This window comes from Triticum urartu, chromosome 5A (assembly GCF_056163025.1).
Source record: "Triticum urartu cultivar PI428250 chromosome 5A, HENAU_Tu73, whole genome shotgun sequence".
NCBI lineage: Eukaryota > Viridiplantae > Streptophyta > Magnoliopsida > Poales > Poaceae > Triticum > Triticum urartu.
The window spans coordinates 528,047,873-528,061,914 of record NC_141877.1 but is presented as its reverse complement, the minus strand read 5'-3'; the positions used below and the strand labels follow the sequence as shown (position 1 = coordinate 528,061,914).

Genomic DNA, 14,042 nt, shown 5'->3' with positions numbered 1-14,042 from the left:
CCACAACGGGGCTGATGTGAGTATCAGAACTCAATCAGAGGAAGAAGGAATGCCAAGGCATCAGATTATAGAAACAACTGACTAATTCAAAACTTAATGCACAGATTTTTTTTGATTTCCAAATCAAGGGATCAGAAGCAATCGGTCTGATCGAAAATGAATAAGTTCAATAAACTTAAAAGCACAACCGATCAAGGCATTGATCGGTCGAGAACCAGCTCCTATCCAAATGACGTATGAGCCGAAAGGATAATCCTAGGATTCGACTGATGATTGTGTACATTCACAACTTATTGAATCAATGGACTCAAGAATGATAGTGACAAGGGATACTAATGAATATTGCTAGACATATGGAACGCAACCATAATGCAAGCAGACAAGTATTTGCACATCAACAGCTGGCAGAGAATTACCGAAAGACTGGATAGTATATCAATGTACCTTGTGGATCATATGATCAACTAGTAATGAACAGTTCCTCGATAAGGGTGAAGAATTGTTCGTAGGGATATTCATGCGGCAAGGAACTGCGGGGTAGTAAGCATAAAGGATGCTTGGAACATCGGAGAGTATTTGAGGGCACCTTGTAATAACAAGGGCAACTGGGGAGGAAGGTATGAACGACAAAAGTATATAGTCATCCATAAAGATTTATCGTTGGTAGGGATCGCAACGGCGATGGGCACAAGGGTCTCGGGAAAGCATCAGAGAGTGTCTTCCGAATCTTCTAGTGCAGCAGGCGATCATCTGGCCTGAAAGGCTCTCCGGGAGGAAGTATTTTCGAGAACCTAAAGTTAGATTTTAGCAAAATCATTTAACCCGAATAGAAGAGAGATCAGAGTCCCAGAGTATAGACAAGAAGTAAAAGATCCTAATATCACCCAATGGCGACATGTGCCCGTAATACACACAGCCATGTTAGTAAAAGTTTTGCAATGTCTAGACTCGACTTCGACCAAGGAGTGTGGAAGGGGGATTCCTACAGGCAGTCGACGATACCAACTTGTGACGCCCCCGATTTGACCGTACACTAATCATACACGCAAACGTGTACGATCAAGGTCAGGGACTCACGGGAAGATATCACAACACAACTCTACAAATAAAATAAGTCATATAAGCATCATATTACAAGCCAGGGGCCTCGAGGGCTCGAATACCAGAGCTCGGTCATAGACGAGTCAGCGGAAGCAACAATATCTGAGTACAGACATAAGTTAAACAAGTTTGCCTCAAGAAGGCTAGCACAAACTGGGATATAGATCGAAAGAGGCGCAGGCCTCCTGACTGGGATCCTCCTAAACTACTCCTGGTCGTTGTCAGCAGGCTGCACATAGTAGTAGGCACCTCCAGTGTAGTAGTAGCCGTCTTCAATGGTGGCGTCTGGATCCTGGGCTCCAACATCTGGTTGCGACAACCAAGTAGAATGGAAAGGGGGAAAAGAGGGAGAAAAGCAACCGTGAGTACTCATCCAAAGTACTCGCAAGCAAGGATCTATACTACATATGCATGGGTATATGTGTAAAGGGCCATATCAGTGGACTGAACTACAGAATGCCAGAATAAGAGGGGGATAACTAATCCTGTCGAAGTCTACGCTTCTGGCAGCCTCCGTCTTGCAGCATGTAGAAGAGGGTAGACTGAAGTCCTCCAAGTAGCATCGCATAGCATAAACCTAACCGGTGATCCTCCCCTCGTCGCCCTGTGAGAGAGAGATCACCGGTTGTATCTGGCACTTGGAAGGGTGTGCTTTATTAAGTATCAGGTTCTAGTTGTCATAAGGTCAAGGTACAACTCCAAGTCGTCATGTTACCGAAGATCATAGCTATTCGAATAGATTAACTTCCCTGCAGGGGTGCACCACATAACCCAACACGCTCGATCCCATTTGGCCGGACACACTTTCCTGGGTCATGCCCGGCCTCGGAAGATCAACACGTCGCAGCCCTACCTAGGCACAATAGAGAGGTCAGCACGCCGGTCTAAATCCTATGGCGCAGGGGTCTGGGCCCATCGCCCATTGCACACCTGCACGTTGCGAGGGCGGCCGGAAGTAGAACTAGCCCCCTTAATACAAGAGCAGGCTTACGTTCCAATTCGGCGCGCGCCGCTCAGTTGCTGACGTCATGAAGGCTTCGGCTGATACCACGACGTCGGGTGCCCATAACTGTCCCCGCGTAGATGGTTAGTGCATATAGGCCAGTGGCCATACTCAGATCAAGTACCAAGATCTCGTTAAACGTGTTAAGTATCCGCGAACGCCGACCAGGGCCAGGCCCACCTCTCTCCTAGGTGGTCTCAACCTGCCTTGTCGTTCTACCACAAAGTAACCGTCGGGGGCCATCGGGAACCCAGGCCCACCTCTACCGGGATGGAGCCACCTGCCCCTTCAGCCCCCAACTCCGAACAGTACCACAGGTAATGTAACAGTGTAAAGTATATAGTATATACCCGTGATCACCTCCCGAAGTGATCTCGGCCTAGTAGTATAGCATGGCAGATGGACAAGAGTGTAGGGCCACTGATGGAACACTAGCATCCTATACTAAACATTAGGATAGCAGGTAAAGGTATCAACAACTTTAGCAATAATGATAGGCTATGCATCAGGATAGGATTAACGAAAGCAGTAACATGCTACACTACTCTAATGCAAGTAGTATAGAGAAGAATAGGCGATATCTGGTGATCAAGGGGGGCTTGCCTGGTTGCACTGGCAAGAGAGAGGGGTCGTCAACAGCGTAGTCAATCGGGGCACCAGCAGCGGCGTCAGCCTCGTAGTCTACCGGAGAAAAGAGGGGGAAGAAACAATGAATATAATGCAAACAGATGCATAGCAATGCATGACAAGACAAGTTGCGGTGATAGGGGTGCCCTAACGTGGTACGAGGTGATACCGGTGAATGGGGAGAAACATCCGGGAAAATATCCCCGGTGTTTCACGTTTTCGGACAAATGAATCGGAGGGGGAAAGTTGCGTGTTCGCTATGCTAGGGATGTGTGGCGGACGAACGGGCTGCGTATCCGGATTCGTCTCGTCGTTCTGAGCAACTTTCATGTACAAAGTATTTTCATCTGAACTACGGATTATTTTATATTAATTTATAAAGATTTAATCATTATTGGAATTATCTTATTAATTTAATTAGAAAAAGCTATTATTATGTCAGCATGATGTCATCATGAAGTCAGCAGGGTCAAAGGTGGACTAGGTCAAATTGACGTGTGGGTCCCATTCGTCATAGGCTCACACTAACTAATCAGTGTTAATTAGCTTGATTACTAGATTAGGTTAACCCATTTAATTAGTTTAGTTAAACAGGATTAATTAACTTAATCAAATTAGTTAATTAAATAAATAATTAACTAAATTTATTTCTATTATTATTATTTTTTTAATTTTTTTAATTCTATTTTTTTATTTTTTAAAAACGTTCTGGGGCGCGGGGCCCAGCTGTCATAGGTCCCTGTGGCCTTTAGCGGGTCTGGCGGGCGCGGCCCGAACGGGCGCTGGTCAATGGGGGAGCACCCGGTTGGGCGATGCGGGTGCCGGTGGCCACGGCGGTGCGGCCACAGTCGGCCGAAAGCGGGCTGGGACGGCGGCCTGCGAGGAGGCCGCGGGCGAGCGACGCGAGGGGGAGCGGGACGAGCGGGTGAACGCAGGGGGGAATGGCTGGGCGCGGGCAGCACGCAGGCGGGCGAGGCTATGGGCGGCGGCGACAGAAACAGCAGCAGTATAGGCGGGCACGCAGCGCCGGCAGCGAGCGGCGAGCGGAGCGCAGACGCAGGGGCGGCAGGGTCGCGTGGAGGAGTGGACGGGCGCGGTGAGTAGCAGCGCTGAGCAGCCGAAGGAGGAGAAGGAAGCCGGCTCGATGGGGCAATGGTGAGCGCGCGCCGAGGAGGCAACGGTAGCGGGGGAACGCAGCGGGCGCATGACGAGCACGCACGGGTCAAGCGGGGGTAGAGAGAAGGAGGAGGAGGCCGGGGCCTCACCGGCGATGGAGGGAAGCGAGGGTGACGAGGTTCGTTGACGGCCGTTGAGGAGGAAGACGAGGACGGTCCGGCGAGGGAGGGGCGGTGGAGCGGCGCCGACGTTGTGGCCGAGCACGGCGGCGACGGGTGGTGCGGGATTGAGCCCCTCCCCGATCCAGAACCAGCCGAGTGGGAGGGGTCCGGGGAGGAGGACGAGTCGTCGGGCGAGGGGGTTCTCCGGCGAGGTGGGTCGTGAGGCGCCGTCGTCGGGGATCAGCGATGGGGTCGGCGATGGCGGTCGACGCGGGCGCCGGGGTCGAGGGGGAAGCGCCCCCGATCCAGAATGAGGGGAGAGAGTGGGGAAACGAGAGGGAGAGTGGGGATCGTGGGATGGGGGCGACGGGATCGGGGTCGAGCCCGATCCAGATCGTGGGGGCGGCGGGGAGGAGTGGGAGTGGTGCTAGGGTTGACTCTGAGGGGAGTCGGGTTAAGGAGCCATGGGGGGTGGGCCGGCCTGGCCAGGACTTGTCCCAGTTGAGTCGGGGGCTGTTGGGCCGGAGCCGGGGGGGGTTCTTTCCTCTTCTTTTTTGTGTGTGTTAGTTCTGTTTTTGTTTTGATTCTTTTTCTTATTTTCTTTTCTGTTTTATTTCTAGTTTCTTTTAATTTTTAGTTTTTACAAAAATCACCACTAGTACCTAATTTAGTATTTATAAACAAACTGCTGTCACATCAATTCTTAACCCACAATAAAATATTTTTAATATTTTTTTAAAAATCCAAAAGGTATTTGTTCAATTGTTTTCACTATGGTTTTAATTAGTTTAGAGCCCTTAAACAATTTATCAAGGTTTGGTTTCTTCATCGCATTTACACATGATTTATCTGACCCACCTTGAACATTTTGGTTTCATGGTTTGAAAACTTTTGTTGTTTGCCTATATTTTAAATTTGAATTTGAATCGTTTTGAACTAGAGTGATTTTATCAACAGCAACCGAGGTGACGTGGCATCATTAGCAAAGGTTTACTGTAGCTTAATTATCCGGGCGTCACACGCGGCCACGAGGTGGCCGATCAGCCACGTCATACGCCGGGGATGTAGGTTTTAGTACTTCCTCCTCCAGTCGGGGTAGCAACCTGCATTTTGGGTAACTCTTGGAGGGGCGTTCGAGTTTATACTCTTCGGCCGCCAGGACTTCAGTCCATCTATCAGCTAGCAAATCTTGATCAGCTTTGAAGCTGCTGCTGCTTTTTCTTAAGGCTATTTGCCGTGGCTATAAGCCGGCGCTTGAAGCGCTCTTGTTCGACGGGATCCTCTGGCACGGCGAATTCGTCATCGCCGAGGCTTGCCTCGTCTTCGGAGGGGGCATGTAATTATCATCCTCCGCCTCTCCATCTACCGCTCTCTCAGGAGGGCTGGCTCCTCCATCCTCCTGCTCTAAATCTTGCTAGAGGGGTTTGTTGTTGTCTTCGGCACTGTCCGGAGTGCTATTATCTCCTGTGCCGGTATCACCACATTTGCCTTGGCGGGACTTAGAGCGGCGCCGCTGACGCCGGCGCTTGGGTTGCTTCTTGGAGGGGTCATCCTCCGTCGTCTCGTCGCCATTGCCTTCTTTAGGTGTGTCCACCATGTATATATCGTATGGTGAGGTGGTTGTCCAGTGCCCTGTGGGCAGTGGTTCCTCTTCGCCTACTGCATCGTCGTCCATACCGTCGATGTCTTCGGAGTCGAAGTCGAGCATGTCGGTTAAGTCATCTGCATCCCAATCCTGCCGGATGTAGTTCGGCCAGGCCTCTCCTGACAAGGAGAGAGACCTTAATGAGTTCAGTATGTCGCCAAAGGGCGAGTGCTGAAAAATATCCGCGGAGGTAAACTCCATGATCAGCGCCCAATCAGATTCGACACGAACGGGCGCAGGCGGTTCGGAGTCCGTGGCCGGAGAAGGATCCGGCAATTTGGCAACACGGCTCTCGTGAAGGGTAAGGTCGATATTCGGCTCGATCACCGCAGAGGGTACGGCCTCCGTGATGGGGTCTATCCACCCGTCCTCGGATGGCGAAACTGGCTCCGAATTGAGGGTCGGAGCGGCTGCCGGTGCGATCTCCTGAATACGGTCCGGTGGTAGAGCTAAATCGTACTCATCGTGACCGCGTGGCGCACAAGGCAGGGGCTCGAATCCGTCGAAGATCAAGTCTCCGCGGATATCGGCCATGTAGTTTAAGCTTCCAAACCTGACCTGGTGGCCAGGGGCGTAACTTTCGATCTGCTCCAGATGGCCAAGCGAGTTGGCCCGCAGTGCGAAGCCACCGAACACAAAGATCTGTCCGGGGAGAAAAGTCTCACCCTGGACTGCATCGCTATCGATGATCGTAGGAGCCATCAAGCCTAACAGCGACGACACAGAGGAACTCTCAATGAAAGCACCAATGTCGGTGTCAAAACCGGCGGATCTCGGGTAGGGGGTCCCGAACTATGTGTCTAAGGCAGATGGTAACAGGAGGCAGGGGACACGATGTTTTACCCAGGTTCGGGCCCTCTTGATGGAGGTAAAACCCTACGTTCTGCTTGATTTATTCTTGATGATATGAGTATTACAAGAGTTGATCTACCACGAGATCAGAGAGGCTAAACCCTAGAAGCTAGCCTATGGTATGATTGTATGTTGTCCTACAGACTAAAACCCTCCGGTTTATATAGACACCGGAAAGGGCTAGGGTTACACAAGGTCGGTTACAAGGAGATATACATATCCGTATTGCCTAGCTTGCCTTCCACGCCAAGTAGAGTCCTATCCGGACACGAGACGAAGTCTTCAATCTTGTATCTTCATAGTCCAACAGTCCGGCCAAAGGATATAGTTCGGCTGTCCGGAGACCCCCTAATCCAGGACTCCCTCAGTTACATTGAATAGATCTCCAAGAAGATCGAGGAGAACTTTGTATTGAGATCCAAAGAGAGAAAAGAAGCCATCTAGCTAATAACTATGGACCCGAAGGTCTGTGGTAAACAACCCACACATCATCAGAGAGGCTATGGTGTTGATGTAGAAGCCCTCCGTGATCGATTCCCCCTATGGCGAAGCTTCGGAAAAGGCCCCAAGATGGGATCTCTTGGGTACAGAAGGTTGCGGTGGTGGAAATAGGGTTTCGTGGTGCTCGTCGATATTTTTGGGGTATATGGATATATATAGGAGGAAGAAGTAGGTCGGTGGAGCTATGAGGGGCCCACGAGGGTGGGGGCGCACCTCCCTACCTCGTGGCCTCCTCGCTCCTTTCTTGATGTCTACTCCAAGTTTACTGGATCGCATTTGTTTCAAAAATAACTCTCCCGAAGGTTTCATTCCGTTTGGATTCCGTTTGATATTCCTTTTCTGCAAAACACTGAAATAGGCAAAAAAAACAGCAATTTGCACTGGGCCTTCGATTAGTAGGTTAGTCCCAAAAATAATATAAAAGTATACAATAAAGCCCATTAAACATCACTACACCACAACACTGATGCAATGGCACACAATCTGCCGGGAGAAAGTCATTAAGTCATTAAGGTGGCAGAAAAACTGCCGGGGATTACTTCTCCCGGCAGATAAACTATTCCCGGCAGTTTCTCTGCCCTGGCGCTTGCATTTCTCGGCAGTTAGTTTTCACCTGGCAGATTGGTGGTGACACGTGAAATACTGTTACTGGCTGTGGACTGCCGGCACAAACATGTCTACCCGGCAGTTAATATGCCATCACGTTGTTCACTTGCAAACTGTTCAACATATCTCTAGTTTAGTATCCATTATCTATGTCAGCTGATTTGGACAAATGTCACAACTTGTATATACACTTAAATCAAAGTTACATACAGCCTCGTCCAAAACCTTAAAAGTTTAGAAACATTCATAGACTAATAATTCAGTACTTCATCGTCCATACATGTGTTCAGTAGCATTCAGCTACAAGGGTACACAAATTTTACATAAGAAAATAATATTTTATATCTTCAAACTGAGCTACACAAATGGTTAAGCACATCGCATGGCTGCAACCATGTCCAGGAAGACAAATTACATGTTCACTCTTTTGTACACTAGATTCCACCCTTTGCGCCGCTGGCGCAAGAACGAAACAAAGGCGAAGTAAGTAGAACAGAAGCAATGTGGAGTTCAATTATCATTGGCCCATAATAACTGCGTGTCAGGTACTTTAAGGCCTATAGAAGGAGCTGCAGGCGCACAATCATAAGACTTATCATCTGCAAATAGACTTTATATTCCCAGAAAGATAACACATGTTAAATTAGTCTAAAGATAAATAAAAATGGTCTAAAGGGGTACTTCAGCACGTGATCCACAAGGAAGCAATCACTCTTCATTACACACAAAAAATACTGCAATATTCATGATCATGAGAATAAAAATAAATTTGTATAATGTAAATTGGATCATTGTATTGCTTCAACTTAACACAAGGAGAGTGTTACAAATCTGGAATCACTCTGCCTATTTACACACTAGCACCCAACCTCATTTTTCATAGCAGGCAAACACAAGAATAAAAACAGATTTGATTTGATTCAATAGTTATAGGAGTAATTGAAAATTTAGCATTATATAGTTCTTCCCTTTATCTTAACATAAAGAGAGTTTCGCAAATCAGAAATCGCTTCACCTAAGCTATATGCACAATTGTACATACGAACCCCCATTGTTTCTGTAGACGTGCTAAGGAGTGATGCTCCATTCCTGTGAACCTTCTTCTGTAATGTGATTCCCTTCTAAATTTCTGCTTCTACAGTGCCTAACAACATTTACAGGAAGCCATGAAACAAACATTTTTTCAATTGCAAACAACCAACCCAGATTAAATTTAAAACTAAACCAGAGAAGCAAAAGGAGAACAAATATAGTTTTCACGTCCAACCGTCGAGCCTTTCTCAAGGATGGCTAAACAGATTAGTGGTGTAGAACGAACAACAAGAAGGTTTCCTTTTTAATTCCAAGAACAATCAAGACAAAATGCTAACTTGTATTACTGGACTGAGTTTACAAACAAATAAGAATAGGTCCGGTGTTTTGACCTAAGCATCAGAAATGTCTCCAGTCCTATTAAACAAAGCGTATTTCATCAGCCATAAACACCACACGAGTACCCAAAAGTATTATTGAGCAAGTTGATGATTTAGTTAATAAATGAATGCGTATCACAAAAGTTATTAATCTCTCGCAATCATATAACCTTGTCAATGATGGGACAAGTAGATGACGCTAATCAAAGTACACCTAGAGCAACTATGAAGCAGTATCTAACCAGTATATAGGAAATGAACCTGGATGAGGTGTATGCTGATGGGCAACAAAAGCTTCAATATTGGACAATGGAGAAAAGAAGATCATCTGCCTTAATAGCCTTATAGGACATCTTGCAACATTGTAAAAAACATAGACATGTCACTGGTCAGGTTAAAACCTCAAAACAATGAAAAAAGAACTAAAATTTGTACATTTTCCACTTCAGGCATCAGGCATATGGATCTCTCACCAGTAAGTGTGCCATAATTTGCAAGTGTTTTGGCAAACATATCATGTACACCCATAGCCGAGAAAAATATACCCGATGTGAAGATGATTTATAAGCATATTGTCTCTTCGATCACCTCCACCTCGTTCACCAAGACCTAATTCAGTCAGGAAAACAGAGGGAGATTGAACCAAATGAGCTTGCAATGTTCTCTCTGGCCTCCAACAACTTTTGCGTGAATAATTAGAAAATGGACAAAAGAAGATCACCTGCCCTACTCAGGTCTTGGTGAGTATACGAAATACAGTAAGTAATTGCAGGAATCACTTACCCATAAAAGGCATAAATACTGATGGCATATTGTTTAGTTAACAAAAAAACTACCAATCCATCTTCATAGGTCAGAGTGGCTAGCACGCGAAACTTAAATCCTCTTACTCGAACAACACATTCTGCAACACATATAGAAATCAACTCTTGTGAAACAGCATTACAAACTCTTACCAATCCATCTTCTCCGAGGGCATAACCCAAGGCATCTCCGATTTACACACACAATCTACACATTTTCTCATCATACAAATTAGGAGGCAGGTCAACTGTGGGCTTCAAGGTTGCTAGACGCCAGTACTGAAACAGTAGCAGGCAATTGTGAGTGATATTAACAAGAAAACAATGCTTTGGCACTAAGGAACAGTGCTATCTAATAAAAAGATGACAGCGGTACCTTAACTGCTAGTACTATTGTCTAATAAGAGTGAGGCATAGGCTAAAGAAAATGTCGCAAAACTTATTATATGTTTAATCCTACATTTGAGAAATTAGTATAGAAGTATTTTGTTACCAACTACCAGCAGGAAAAAAATGTGTTACCTCAACACTGAACTGCTATGAAACATTTAGCTAGATGATAAATCAGGGCAGGAAAAGTAGCTACTTTTCTAGAGCAAATTTTAATATCAAATCCACATTCATGTCTACAAATTTAGCTCTTCTAGATGCAGGCACCAAAAACTTTATAGAGCGCTGTATTTATATAGTATTCAGTTGTGCAATGTCTGAACCTTAATAAATAAAGACCGATCCATGTACCTAAAAAGGGTGGATACAAGCAAATGAAATTTTACAAATCATAGCACATATACTTGCATATTAAGATAACAAAATGAAATATGACATTACACGTACACTAACCTGGCTGAAACCCTTTGCAAATCATGGGCACTAGAAATTCATCAAACAAACCACAACTACTAGAACTAGTCTCCAATCCTTTCACTGATAGAACCTGCATCAATTTGGTAGCAAGAAAAAAAAATAAGGAAGACTTGAGCCTAGTATAACTCGGTGGAAGGGGAAATCTGGCTTCCTACGGACAACTGGACAACTCCCACCGTGAGTTCTCAATCGAACACGGGAGGAGAGGTTCACAACCTTGGTAAGGAAAATCTCACCTGCATCGAGTTTCCACTGGGACGGATCTACGGAGCGTGAGCATAGCATGGAGAGGAGGCACCGCGCTCGCCATTGGCGGCAAGGAAGCCATGGTGGGGAACCCGCCCATGCTCGTCACCGCGGAGGAGGGACGCGACCGGCGGCGTCGACCAGTTCTGGTAGTGGTGTCGAAGGGAGGGAGGCGACTTCCATCTCGCACACCACAAGCGTCTGGAGGGAGGCGACGCCGAGATCCAAGCACTACCGCCATAGATCCCCATGGGGTTGCACAGATCAGCCCGGGGGGTGGGGGCGTTTGGAGGGCGTGGTCAACGGCAGAGGTGGTGGCGGCGGCGCTGGCGGCGGCGGTCGAGGAGGAGGAGGAGGAAAGGTTCGATTTGTGGCTGAACAGGTCGGGTGGCGGCCCATGGCTGTAATTCCTTTTTCTTTTGGTGAAAAAATTTGGTCTGTCGCGCGCTCTCCCACGCCAACGCGCGCGTTTTGGGCCAAATTATGTGGGCTCGCGCCACGGACAGGCCCGGCAGATACTGAGCCGTAGTTCAGTCTCCCGGCATATTTAATGACCTACTATGTAGACATCATTGCTGGCAGTGCACGTGCCCTTATTGCTTAACCTCTGCCGGCAGTTTTTCCGCCATTATGTGCTTCTAGCGGCAGTAACAAGATCCCCGGTAAATGATTTGCCCTTATTCTCTTATTTCTCCTGGCAGTTAATTGCCCCAAATTTAGTGTTGTGGTGTAGTGCATCCAAAACAGATAATATAATAGCATGGAACAATAAAAAATTATAGATACGTTGGAGACGTATCAAGCATCCTCAAGCTTAATTCTTGCTCGTCCTCGAGTAGGTAAATGATAAAAACAAAATTTTTAATGTGAAATGCTACCTAGCATAATTCTCAATGTAATTTTCTTTATTGTGCCATGAATATTCAGATCCGAGAAACTCAAGACAAAAGTTTAATATTGACATAAAAATAGTAATACTTCAAGCATACTAACTAAGCAATCATGTCTTTTCAAAATAGCATGGCCAAAGAAAGTTCATCCCTATAAAATCATATAGTTTGGTCATGCTCCATTTTCGTCACACAAGAATGCTCTCATCATGCACAATCCCGATGACAAGCCAAGCAATTGTTTCATACTTTAGTAATCTTAAACTTTTTTCAATTTTTACGCAATACATGAGCGTGAGTCATGGATATGGCACTATGGGTGGAATAGAATATAATGATGGGGGTTATGTGGAGAAGACAAAAAAAGGAGAGGAAGTCTCACATCGACGCGGCTAATCAACAGGCTAGGGAGATGCCCATCAATTGATGTTAATGCAAGGAGTAGGGATTGTCATGCAATGGATGCACTAAAGCTATAAATGTATGAAAGCTCAACAAAAGAAACTAAGTGGGTGTGCATCCAACTTGCTTGCTCACGAAGACCTGGGGCATTCGAGGAAGCCCATTGTTGGAATATACAAGCCAAGTTCTATAATGAAAAATTCCCACTAGTATATGAAAGTGACAAAACAAGAGACTCTCTATCATAAAGATACTTTGAAGCACAAGTGTGGAAAAAAGAATAGTATCATTGTCCTTTTTTATTTCTCTCTTTTTTGGGCCTTTTTTGGCCTTTCACTTTTTTGGGACAATGCTCTATTAATGATGATCATCACACTTATATTTATTTACAACTCAATGATTACAACTTGGTACTAGAACAAAATATGACTCTGTATGAATGCCTCCGGTGGTGTACCGGGAAGGGCAATGAATCAAGAGTGACATCTATGATAAATTATGCATGGTGGCTTTGCCACAAATACGATGTCAACTACATGATCATGCAAGGCAATATGACATTGATGAAGCGTGTCATAAATGAAACGGTGCAAAGTTGCATGGCAATATATCTCGGAATGGCTATGGAAATGCCATAATAGGTAGGTATGGTGCCTGTTTTGAGCAAGATATAAGGAGGTTTATCTGTTATAGAGCGTATCATATCACGGGGTTTGGATGCACCGGCAAATTTTGCACCAACTCTCAAGGTGAGAAAGGGAAATGCACGGTACCGAAGAGGCTAGCAATGATGGAAAGGTGAGAGTGTGTATAATCCATGGAATCAACATTAGTCATAAAGAACTCACATACTTATTGCAAAAATCTACAAGTCATCAAAAACCAAGCATTACGCGCATGCTCCTAGGGGGTAGATTGGTAGGAAAAGACCATCGCTCGTCCCCGACCGCCACTCGTAAGGAAGACAATCAAAGAACACCTAATGTTTCAAATTTGTTACACAACGGTTACCATACGTGCATGCTACGGGACTAGCAATCTTCAACACAAGTATCTCTCAAATTCAAAACTACTCAACTAGCACAACTCTAATATCACCATATTTATATCTCAAAACAGTTATCAACTATCAAACTTCTCATAGTATTCAATGCACCTTTTTATGAAAGTTTTTATTATACCAATCTTGGATGCCTATCATATTAGGACCAATTTTATAGACAAAGCAAATTACCATGTTGTTCTAAAGGACTCTCAAAATAATATAAGTGAAGCATGAGAGATCAATAATTTCTATAAAATAAAACCACCACCGTGCTCTAAAAGATATAAGTGAAGCACTAGAGCAAAATTATCTAGCTCAAAAGATATAAGTGAAGCACATAGAGTATTCTTATAAATTCCGATTCATGTGTGTCTCTCCCAAAAGGTGTGTACAGCAAGTATGATTGTGGTAAACTAAAAAGCAAAGACTCAAATCATATAAGACGCTCCAAGCAAAACACATGTCATGTGGTGAATAAAAATATAGCCTCAAGTAAAGTTACCGATGGACGAAGACGAAAGAGGGGATGCCTTCCGGGGCATCCCCAAGCTTAGGCTTTTGGTTGTCCTTGAATTTTACCTTGGAGTGCCTTGGGAATCGCCAAGCTTAGTCTCTTGCCACTCCTTATTCCATAATCCATCAAATCTTTACCCAAAACTTGAAAACTTCACAACACAAAACTCAACATAAAATCTCATGAGCTCCGTTAGTATAAGAAAACAAACCACCACTTAAGGTACTGTAATGAACTCATTCTTTATTTAT

General features: G+C 45.4%; 1 protein-coding gene across 15 annotated transcripts; it reads right to left on the bottom strand.

Moving 5' to 3' along the window:
- Positions 1–7,819: 7,819 nt before the first annotated feature.
- On the bottom strand, positions 7,820–11,384 carry LOC125531686 (uncharacterized). 15 transcript variants are annotated; one of them, XR_015602564.1, is made up of 5 exons: positions 10,931–11,384; positions 10,671–10,764; positions 9,460–10,106; positions 9,286–9,377; positions 7,820–8,756 (listed from the first exon to the last, which is right to left on the bottom strand). XR_015602564.1 is itself a non-coding variant. In XM_087521473.1 (4 exons), the coding sequence occupies exons 1-4, from the start codon at positions 10,768–10,770 to the stop codon at positions 8,123–8,125; spliced, it is 324 nt and encodes a 107-aa protein (XP_087377599.1). In that variant the 3' UTR covers positions 7,820–8,122. The 15 variants fall into 15 exon arrangements, 1 of the variants encoding a protein (XP_087377599.1); XR_015602569.1 differs by having other exon boundaries at positions 7,820–8,222; XR_015602570.1 differs by having other exon boundaries at positions 7,820–8,181.
- Positions 11,385–14,042: the final 2,658 nt, after the last annotated feature.